The following is a 10,338-nucleotide window of genomic DNA, read 5'->3' as shown; positions in this document are numbered from 1 at the left end:
AGCCGGGCCCCCGGGGGGGCGGGGGGAGGAGGAGCCGCTCCCCGGCTCCATCAGGGCTGGAGGGGGGGGTTGATCCCCATTCCCAGCCCTGTCCCATCCCTTTGTCTGGAGCAAACCCAGCCCTGAGCCCCCCCCAGGGCCGCGGACCCCCCTCTGCAGCCGGGGACAGCCAGGGAGGGGACAGGGACACACAGGGCACAGGGACCTGCAGGGGACCCCAGAAATTTGGGGAGTGGCTCCTTGTCTTGGACTGTTTGTCCCTGACATCCACTTGTCCCCCCCCACCTCTGTTCGTGTCCCGTCCATCCATGTGTCCCCCTTGTCCCTGTCCCCTCTCTCCCCACGTCCCCCTGGTCCTTCTCCCCTCCCTCCACGTGTCCCCCTGGTCCATGTCCCCTCTTTCCATGTCCCCTCCACGCCCCTGGTCCTTGTCCCTGGTCTGTGCTCCCTCTTTCCACATCCCCTCCATCCCTCCATCCCCGCATCCCAAGGCACACGGGACGCAGACGGGGGTGGGAGCGGGCAGAAAACCCACCCAAGCCCCCCCATCCCACCCCAGCAGCGGGGAGGGCCGGGAGTGTTTTATCTTCCCGTCGTTGTCTCCCGGGAATGTCCGGGATAATGGGAACAGCGATCGGGCGGCGCCGGCCGATCCTTCACCCGATCCTTCACCCGCCATGGGGAAGGATATTCATAAGGCCCTAAGGAAGCCCCAAAAGCTGGGGGGGGGCCCACTGGGTGGTGGTGGGGGGCGATGGCGGGATATGGGGTGGGGGCAGCGCCTGACCCCATTGAATTCCCCATCAAACCCCCCGCGGGGTCTCTGCCCTCTGCCCCCGCCGGGACCTGCGGGGCGGGCCGGGGGTCCCGGGGGGGGGTCAGGGGGGGTCAAGGGCCGGGGGCCGAGCGACCCCCGCGGCGGGGGGGCGTTAGTTCCAGGGATAAAGGGGCTTTATGGCCGGACCCCCCCGCGCCGGATGCCTTCGCTATGGAGACGGGGGTGACGGTGACCCCCAGACCCCCCACCCCAGGACCCCCCCCGGCCTCACGGAGGGACCCTCCGCACCCCCCGGCTCCGCCCGCAGCCAAGGGAGCGGCAGACACCGCTTAATTAGCCCGTTAATCACCGTTAGCGGGGTAATGAGGGGCTCCCCCAAGCCCGGCTGTCTCGGCGCGACCCCCGGGGGGGGCACCGGGAGGGGGTGGGACGGGAATGTGGGGGGGGGAGAGCTGGAGCCGGGCTGGGACCCCCGAGTGAGGCACCAGGGGGGCTGCACCCCGTGAGGCCAACACTGGGGGGGACAGGGACGGGGATGGGGACACGGACAGGGATGGGGACAGGGACAGGGATGGGGACACGGACAGGGATGGGGAAGGGGATGGGGACAGGGACAGGGATGGAGACAGAGGTCCCACACAGCCCCACGTCTTGGTCCGGGTGTAAACGGCACAGCCCCCCCCGCAGCCCCACAGGGGACAGGATCCCCCCCAAACCCCACGGGGCAGGAGCCCCCTCAGCCCCACCGCTGAATCTCATGGGGTCAGAACCCCCCACAACCGGGTCCATAGGACCAGGAGCCCCCACATTCCCCCGCAGCTGGATTCCATGGGGCCGGGAGCTCCCACATCCCTCCAAGTGGGTCCTAAGGGGTCAGGAACTCCCAGAAAAAGATCCCAGGGGGTCAAGAGCCCCCACATCCCCCCAAGTGGATTCCAAAGGGCCAGGAACCCCCAGCTCCCTAGGGATGAGGGTCCCTGTGCCCCACACCCACCACCAGTGGGAACAAACCCCCAGAACTGCACCGCTGCCCTATTGGGGACCCCCTGTCCCATTGGGACCCCCCCTGCCCCATTGGGGACCCCCCTGTCAAATTAGGGACCCCCCCTGCCCCACTAGGGACCCTCCTGCCCCCTTGGGACTCCCCTGCCCCATTAGGACCCCCCCCGCCGCATTGGGACTCTCCTGCCCCATTGGGGATCCCCCCGCCCCATTGGGGACCCTCCTGCCCCATTGAGAAACCCCTGTTCCATTTGGGACCCCCCTGCCCCATTGGGGGTCCCATCCCCGGCCTGGGGGGTGGTCCCACAGCAGACCCAGCCCCATAAGCAGCTGTGACGTGTCGGGGGGGGTGGGACAAGACCCCTCCGGGGACCAGTGTCCTGTCGTGACGTTAGAGGGCGTGGCAGACCCCGCCCTAAAGATGCCAGGAGGGGGCGGGGCTCCAGCCCTGCCCAGCCCAGTACGTCCCAGTAGAGCCCAGTAGGGCCGGGGGGGGCGATGCGGGGGGTGATTAATGGGGGGCCATCGCTCACTGTCCGGCGGGGCGCGGGGCCCCCCCGCGCTAACGAGCGCCAGGAATAATGAGCGGTGTCAGTCGGCGGCCGCCCGCCTCGGAAAGTCATTACAGGCGTCACCGCCGGCGACACCCGGCCATGAATCAACTGCTCTGCTATGAAATTAAAATCCAATCGCCCCCCGCCGCCCCCCCCCGGGCAGGGCTGTCAGCACGGGGGGGCCGCTCGGCCCTCCCCTTCCCCTCCAGGGCCGCCCCAAGGACAGGGCGTGGAGCTGCAGCACCCCTGGGATCACCCTCGGGGGGTTCAGGGGCTCCTCTTCTCCCCCCAGAATCCAGAGGGGTGGGAGAACTGGGTTTATTCCTCAACAGCCACCCCCCCAGGAGGGTTTTTCTGCTCCCCTCCCCCGCCCAGGGCCACCCCAAGGACAGGGGGTCCCACATCCCTGGGATCACCCTTGGGAAGTTTAGGGGCTCCTCTGCCCCAAAAATCCAGATGGATGAGTGGGAGAATTTGTTTGTATCCCAAAATCCACCCCCCCAGAGAAGGGTTGCCCCCCCACCAGGGCCAACCCAGGGCCAGAGCATGGAGGGGGTCTCACATCCCTGGGACCACCCTTGGGGGGTTTAGGGGCTCCTCTGCCCCAAAAATCCAGATGGATGAGTGGGAGAATTTGCTTTATTCCCCCAAATCCACCCCCCTCAGCGAGGCCAGGGCCACCCAGCAGCACCTCTGGGGTGTGAAGGGGGGGCTCTGGGGGGCAGGAGCCCCCCCTGCCCCTCTGGGGGGGTCACAGGTTGATGCCCATGAGGTTGACGGGGCGCCCTCCGTAGCGCTTGGAGATGTCGGCCTCGATCTGCAACACACACCGGGGGGCTCAGGGCGGGCAGGGGGCAAACGGGGGGTCCTGGGGGGGTCCCCCCACCTCCCTCACCAGCTTCTGCAGCTCCTTGGTCTTCTCCAGCAGCCGGTCGAGCTTGGGCTCCAGGGCCCCCTGCTCTGCCAGGGCCTCCCGGCGCTTCTGGGCCATCACCTCCTTCTTGGCCAGGAGCAGCTCCGCCTGCTTCAGCTTCTGCTTCAGCAGCTCCGACACCCTCTCCACGTACCTGGGGGGCACAGCCAGCCCTCAGCCCCCCCAGACAGCCTGGGGACACCCCCAGACACCCCAGAGACACCCCCAGCCCCCCTGGACACCCCAGAGACACCCCCAGCCCAGGACACCTCCGGATCCACCCCAGTGCCATCCTCACCCCAGGACAGATCCACCTCCTGCTCTACATCCATCCCAGGTGCCATCCCTGTCCTGGGACACCTCCAGATCTGCCCCAAATGCCATCCCCCATCCCAGGACACCTCCAGAGCCACACCACGTGCCACCCCCAATCCTGGGACACCTCCAGAACCATCCCAGGTGCCATCGTCACCTCACGACACTTCCAGATCCTGCTCCAGATCCAGCCTGGGTGCCACCCCCATCCTGGGACACCCCCACCTCCTCCTCCAGAGCCACACCATGTGCCATCCCCATCCCAGGACACCTCCAGATCCTCCCCAGGTGCCACCCCCATCCCAGGACACCTCCAGATCCTCCCCAGGTGCCACCCCCATCCCAGGACACCTCCACCTCCAGATCAAACCTGGGTGCCATCCCCATCTCAGGGCACCTCCAGAGCCCCTCCAGTGCCATCCCCACCTCGGGACACCTCCCCCCCGTCCCCCAGGCCCCCTCCCCATGCACGGTTGGCACCTGGGCGAGGCGAGGATCATGCAGAGGTGCTGGACGCTGCGGGAGCAGAGCTGTGCCAGCACGGCCCGGGCTGTGCCCAGCAGGGAGCCCACGTGGGCGCTGGTCTGGCCCTGCAGCAGGGCCGGGGCCAGCTGGAGCTGGCTCATGGCCACGATGTCGGCCTCGTCCTCCATCTCCACCAGGCGCTGGGCCAGGAACAGCTCCAGCTGCGGGAACGGGATGGCTGCGGGTCCGGCCCTGCTGCAGCCCACCCCACATGTCCCAGCCCACCCCACACCCACCTCCAGCTGCCCCATCCCACCCCACACCCACCCCACATGTCCCAGCCCACCCCATACCCACCTCCAGCTGCCCCATCCCACCCCACGCCCACTTCCCTGTGCCCCATCCCACCCCACACCCACTTTCCTGTGCCCCATCCCACCCCATGCCCACCCCCATGTGCCCCCCATCCCACCCCACCCCAACCTCCACGTGCCCCTCATGGGGCCAGGAAATCTCAGAAAAAGATCCCAGGGGGTCAAGAGCCCTCACATCCCCCCAAGTGGATTTCACGGGGCCAGGAACCCCCAGATCCACCCCACATCCACCTCCACGTGCCCCCCATCCCACCCCACACCCACCCCCATGTGCCCCATCCCACCCCACACCCACCTCCCTGTGCCCCATCCCACCCCACACCCACCCCCATGTGCCCCATCCCACCCCACACCCACCTCCCTGTGCCCCATCCCACCCCCTCCCACCTCCATGAGCTCATCAATGAACTGGTTCCGTGTCTCGGGGTTTTCCAGCACTGTCAGGGCATCAGAGCCACGGGCAACCCCCTCCTCGGGCACTGGGGGGGTGAGGGGGGCTGGGATGGGACCCCATGGCCCCCCGGGGGGCTCAGGACCCCAACTGTCCCTGCCCACCCAAAGGTCCCCATCCAGCACCATGTCCTGCTCTCTGCTCCATCCCCAAATCCCTCTGGGCACTCCCAGGGGCACTGAGGGATTTGGGGGGCAGGGAAGGGACCCCCCACCCCAGCTCAGCATCACCCCATGGCACTGTCAGGGGGCTCAGGACCCCAACTGTCCCTGCCCACCCAGCACCCAAAGGTCCCTGCACAGCACCCTGCCCTCTGCTCCATCCCCAAATCCCTCTGGGCACTCCCAGGGGCGCTGGGCAGGGGGCACAGGGTGTGGGGGGCACTGCCTGGCCCCCCTGGGGCCCCCCCCAAGCCCTGCTCACCCTCAGCACCAGCCTCCAGCACCGTGATCTGCACCTCCTCGTCCCCTCCAGCCCCCCAGTCGATGCCACCCTCCTGCTGGGACATAGGGGTGACATTGGGGTGGGGTGGGGGGACCAGGACACCCCCCAGGACACCCCCCAGGACACCCCTCAGGGCCCTGGGGCAGGGTCTGATCCCGGGGGGAACAGCCAGGGGGGGTCACAGGGCTGGGGACTGGGATACTGTGACCCCCCAGGGCTGTTTTGGGGGGTTTAGGGGCTGTTTTAGGGGTGTCGGGGCTGTTTTGGTGGGTGGGAGCTGTTTTGGGGAGAAAGGGGCTGTTTGGGACGATTTAGGGGCTGTTTAGGAGGGTTTGGGGGCTGCTCTGTGTGGGTTGGGGGCTGTTTTGGGGAGAAGGGGTCTGTTTGGGAGGGTTTGGGGGCTGTTTAGGAGGGTTTGGGGGCTGTTTTGGGGAGAAGGGGTCTGTTTGGGAGGGTTTAGGAGCTGTTTAGGAGGGTTTGGGGGCTGTTTGGGAGGGTCTGGGGGCTGTTTTGGGTGGGGTTGGAGCACTTGGTGACAGGGATGGGGCCGGGACACCCCCAGGCCCTGGAGCAGGGCAATCCCAGCCCCGGGGGGGTGTCACACACCTGAGCACTGGGCTCCACCGTGATCCCCCAGTCGATCTCCTCGCCCCCCTCGGCAGCTCCTCCGTCCCCTCCCGGGGGGGGATCCAGCGGGAAATCCCCCCAGTCGATCTGTGGGAAGGACCCCGCTGAAAGCTTTAGGGAGGGAGGGGGAACAGCCGGGCCCCGCCAAGGCCCCGCAGAGGGGTTTGGGGTCCCTCAGGGGGTCTGACCGTGTCCTCCCGGGGCGGCTCCGGCTCCTCCTCCCGCAGCTCCGGCCGCTCCACCCGCCGCGGCTCCCGGCCCGTCCGCCACTCCCGCACCGTGCTGTTCCCGCGGGCACACACGTGCCGCAGCAGGGGCACCACGGCCTCCGAGGGGCTGGGGGCACGGGGGGACAGCGGGGATGGGGGGGGCACCACGGCCTCCGAGGGGCTGGGGGCACGGGGGGACAGCGGGGATGGGGTGAGACATCACGGCCTCCGAGGGGCTGGGGGCACGGGGGGACAGCGGGGATGGGGGGGGCACCACGGCCTCCGAGGGGCTGGGGACACCATGGGGGGACACCGGGGATGAGGGGGGATCATCCTGAGGCAGTACCACCTCCGAGGGGCTGGGGACATGAGGGGGACACCAGGGATGGAGGGGATCATCCTGAGGCAGCACAGGCTCAGCAGGGCTGGGGACACCATGGGGGGACATCAGGGATGGGGGGGACCACCCAACCCCACCCAGAGAGCCCCAGACTGGGGGACAGTTCCTCGTTGGGGACAGGGGGCAGGAGGAGCTCTCCTTGGGGGTCTGTCCCCCTGTCCCTGTCCCCTAGGGTCTGTCCCCTCAGGGTCTGTCCCCCTGTCCCCGAGGGTCTGTCCCTGTGCCCCTGTTCCCATACCTGTCACACACGAAGCCCACACAGGCCTGGTAGAGCTCGATGGCCTCCCCCAGGTCCCCCACGGCGTCCCCGACACGGGACAGCAGCGAGGGCAGGTCCTGCACCAGGGCCAGCAGCTCCTGCCGCACGTTGTCACCCTGGGGACACCAGGGGACGTGTCACTGGGGGGGGGACAGGCAGCCAAAGCCCCCCCTCGGGGGGCTCTGGGGGCAGGACGGGGACATGGGGGGGCGTGGGGTCACCATCGGACCCCCAGCTCCTGCCCTGGGAGTGGGGACACCACGGGGACACCACAGGGACACCACAGGGACACCACAGGGACACTGCTGCCAGTCTCAGCCCTCCCAGGACAGATGGGGGGAGTGGGGGCTGCTCTGGGTGGGAGGGGGTTGTTTGGGGGTGTCAGGGGCTCTTTAGAGGGGAGGTTGGGGGTGGTTTGGGGTGGGAGGGGGCTGTTCTGTGGGGTTTGGGGCTGGTTGTTGAGGGGTGGGAGCTGTTTTTGGGGGAAAGGGGTGTTTGGGAGGGTTTGGGGGCTGTTTTGGGATGTGAGGGGCCTGTTTTGGGGGGGGGGCTGTTTTCAGTGGGTTGGGGTCTGTTTTTTGGGAGGTGGGAGCCGTTTTGGGGAGGTGGGGCTGTTTGGGAGGGTTTGGGGCTGTTTCTGGAAGGTTTGGGGCTCTTTTGGGCTGGGAGCTATTTTCAGAGGGGTTTGGGGCCATTTTGGGGGGGGCTGTTTTCGGGGTTTGGGGGCTGCTTTGGGGCGGGCTGGGGGCTGGTTTCGGGGCTGTTGGTCCCCCCCAGGCACTCACAGTGATTCCATACTGTTTGCAGGAGGCCAGGAAGCGCTCCCTGAGCTCGGCTGCTCCCACCTGACACTCCTCTTCCCGCCGGGAAAAGTCCTGCTGGGCCTGTTGGCACCTCCCGAGCTGCCTCCGCAGGGACGGGATCTCGTAGCTGATGCTGCGGACCAGGAGGCTGGAGAGCTCAGCTGGGGGGGCACCCAGGGCAGGGGGGGTCACCCGGGGGGGTCTCAGGGCATCCCAGACCCCTCAGAGCTCCACCCCGGCGGGATTTGGAATTCCAGCACATCCCGTCCCTTCCCCGTCCCAGTCTGGGGGTTGGATCCCACCCACCCGTGGGGGTCCCTGGGATGCCCCAGACAACCTGGGGGTCCCATCCCATCGTGTCCTGCCCACCCCATCCCAGGCTGGAGCCTGAATTCCATCCACTCACACGGGCCTTGGGGCATCCCAGACCCCTCAGAGCTCCATCCCGGTGGGATTTGGAATTCCAGCACATTCTGCCCCTTCCCCAGCCCAGTCTGGAGATCCCACCAACCCCCCCAGGGTCCCTCCTGAGCCCCCCAGCCCCCCCTGCCTTACCCAGGTAGGTGTTCTCCTTCTCATAGAGGGTCACGATCTCCTGCCAGTCCTGGGGGGGAGGAAGAGCAGGATGAGGAGGGTGAGGAAGAAGAGGAGGCAGAGGATAATGAGGAAGGTGAGGAGGAAGAGGAGGAAAAAAAGGAAAAGGAGGAAAAAAAGGAGGAAAAGGAGGCAGAGATGAGGAGGGTGAGGAAGGGGAGGATGGTGAGGAAGGCTCCCAGCCCCGTCTCACCTTCATCCGCTGGGACGAGTAACGGCCAAAGAGGTTCTTGGTGGAGGCCTCGGTGCCCTTGAGGATCTCCACAATCCTCAGGCAGTGGAAGTAGTGCAGGTCTGGGGTGGGGGGGTGGGCTGGGATCACTGGGAAGTCTGGGATCACCCCAGGAAGTCCAGGGGGTGTCACCTCCTCCCAGCTCAGCCCCAACTCCCGACCCCACCAGCTCCCATCTCCTGGCTCAGGGGAGACCAAACCCCCCCCAAACCCTTGGGAACAGGCTCCCAGCCCGTCTCCCGGCTCTCCCAAGGGATCCAGCCCCCTGATGCCACTCACAGGATCCCTCCAGGAGCTGTTTGATCTCCTGGTTCTCCGGCATGTCCTGGATGGCCACGTCGATCCGCTGCCGGATGAGCTGCACTTGGCTCTGCCACTTCAGGCTGCAGTGGCGCCTGTCCACGAGCCAGTCTGGGGACAGGGGGGGACAGGGGGGAACAGGGGGTCACCTGGGGGGCACAAGGTGGGGGTGACCCCCCCAAGAGAGGCTCCAGGGGTGGGAAGGAAGCACAGACCCTGCGTGTTCCAGGGGGAGGAACGGTGGGAGGAATTCCCGGCTCGTTCTCAGGTGTGGGAGGGGAAAAGGGGGCTCGGGGTGGGGGGGCAAAGACAGGGAGGAATTCCCAGATCTTCTCCAGGTCTGGTGGGGAAAGGGGGGATTGGGGTGGGGGCCAAACACTGGGATGAATTCCCCGGTTTGTAAATGGCTGAAGGGGAAAGAGGGGAAGCCAGAGTGGAGGGCCAAACACTGGGATGAATTCCCGGCTCCCTCCCCGGCTCCGGAGGGGACAGAGGGGTCCCCAAATCCCGGGATGACTTTCCCGCACCCAGGAGTTTGCTGGTCTGGATGTCGATGGGCACGTTCCGGTAGTCCTGGGGAGGGACCTGCGGGGGGGACACGGAGGGAGCGGGGCTGGAGGAGCCCGACCGGGATCGGCACCAGGAGCAGCACCAGGATCGGGGTCAGGGGGAAGACCTCCCGCTCCAGCGCCCGGGTACGGCCTGTCCCCGCTGCCCCGGGCCTGGGGCCCTTCCCCGCTCCCCGAACGCGGCCCTGGCCCCGCTCCCGGCCCCTTTCCCGATCCCGATCCCGTCCCGATCCCACACCTCCATGTCGCCATTAGCGCCGCTTCCGCCTTCCCCCGCCGCAGCCAATCCCCTGCCTCGGCGCGCGCCCCTCAGCCAATCAAAACGTGCTCTGTCCAAAGGGCCCGCCTCCTCGCCAATCAGAACGCGGCATCCCGGCGGCAGCGTCACGTGCCGGCGTCGCGATTGGCTGGAGAGGGGAAGGGGCGGGTCCAGCCCGGACCAATGGGAGCACGGGGTCTCTCTCGGAGGGTCCCGATCCCGATCCTGCTCCCGGAGGAGCCCCAGGACAGAGCCGGGAATCCCCCGGGGAACCCCCACAGCCGCCCCTCACGGTCCCAAGCACACCCCAGATCCAGGGGGGATCCCCAGTTGTCCCCAGAGCGCATCCCGGATCCCTCGGGGATCCCAGATCCCTTGAGAAGCACTGGATGCCCCAGCACAGAACCAAGATCCCCTCGGGATCCCCAGAGCCTGCCCTACATCCCTTGGGGATCTCTGGGGGGGTTTCCTAGAGCAGATCCCAGATCCCTCAGGGACCACTGGATGTCCCAACAAGGAACCCGGGATCAGTTCTCACTCTCCACCAGGGACCCATGAGGGATCTGGGATCAGTTCTGACTCCCCCCCGGGATCTGGGATCACTTTTATCCCCTCCCAGGAATCCCCAAGGGACCTGGGATACCCTCTGCCGTTCCCATGGGGATCTTGGCTCTTGTGCTTCTCGAGGGATCCTGGACGTGCCACCCCCAGGTCCAGAGTCAGGGAGCCACCAGCTCGTCCCCACGCGGGGACACGTCCCGTGGGGACACACCCCGTGCGGGGACACCCC

The 10,338-nt window shown here is 67.3% G+C and overlaps 1 protein-coding gene across 3 annotated transcripts; it reads right to left on the bottom strand.

Annotated features, from left to right (window-relative positions):
- Nucleotides 1–2,949: 2,949 nt before the first annotated feature.
- On the bottom strand, nt 2,950–9,630 carry CDK5RAP3 (CDK5 regulatory subunit associated protein 3). 3 transcript variants are annotated; one of them, XM_051775573.1, is made up of 15 exons: nt 9,528–9,630; nt 9,248–9,305; nt 8,700–8,831; nt 8,382–8,482; nt 8,150–8,198; nt 7,577–7,755; nt 6,771–6,907; nt 6,112–6,259; nt 5,903–6,010; nt 5,276–5,351; nt 4,789–4,880; nt 4,043–4,248; nt 3,230–3,401; nt 3,086–3,151; nt 3,005–3,045 (listed from the first exon to the last, which is right to left on the bottom strand). In XM_051775573.1, exons 1-14 carry the CDS (start codon nt 9,531–9,533, stop codon nt 3,086–3,088), a joined length of 1,530 nt encoding a protein of 509 aa, XP_051631533.1. In that variant the 5' UTR covers nt 9,534–9,630; the 3' UTR covers nt 3,005–3,045. The 3 variants fall into 3 exon arrangements, with proteins under 3 accessions (XP_051631532.1, XP_051631534.1, XP_051631533.1); XM_051775572.1 differs by having other exon boundaries at nt 2,950–3,151; XM_051775574.1 differs by having other exon boundaries at nt 2,950–3,151; nt 5,276–5,348.
- Nucleotides 9,631–10,338: the final 708 nt, after the last annotated feature.

This window comes from Manacus candei, unplaced genomic scaffold, assembly GCF_025592945.1.
Source record: "Manacus candei isolate 608988 ecotype Guabito, Panama unplaced genomic scaffold, ASM2559294v1 h1tg000313l, whole genome shotgun sequence".
In the NCBI taxonomy this organism is placed as follows: Eukaryota; Metazoa; Chordata; class Aves; order Passeriformes; family Pipridae; genus Manacus; species Manacus candei.
Note: the sequence above shows the minus strand (reverse complement) of the source record. Positions and strands in the feature narration are given on the sequence as shown.

Coding starts and splice junctions, on each gene's coding strand:
- CDK5RAP3 (XM_051775572.1), bottom strand. Junction 5,352..5,902: donor CGGTGGAGCCCAGTGCTCAG/GTGTGTGACACC, acceptor CCTATGTCCCAG/CAGGAGGGTGGCATCGACTG. Junction 3,402..4,042: donor ATGATCCTCGCCTCGCCCAG/GTGCCAACCGTG, acceptor TGTGCCCCCCAG/GTACGTGGAGAGGGTGTCGG.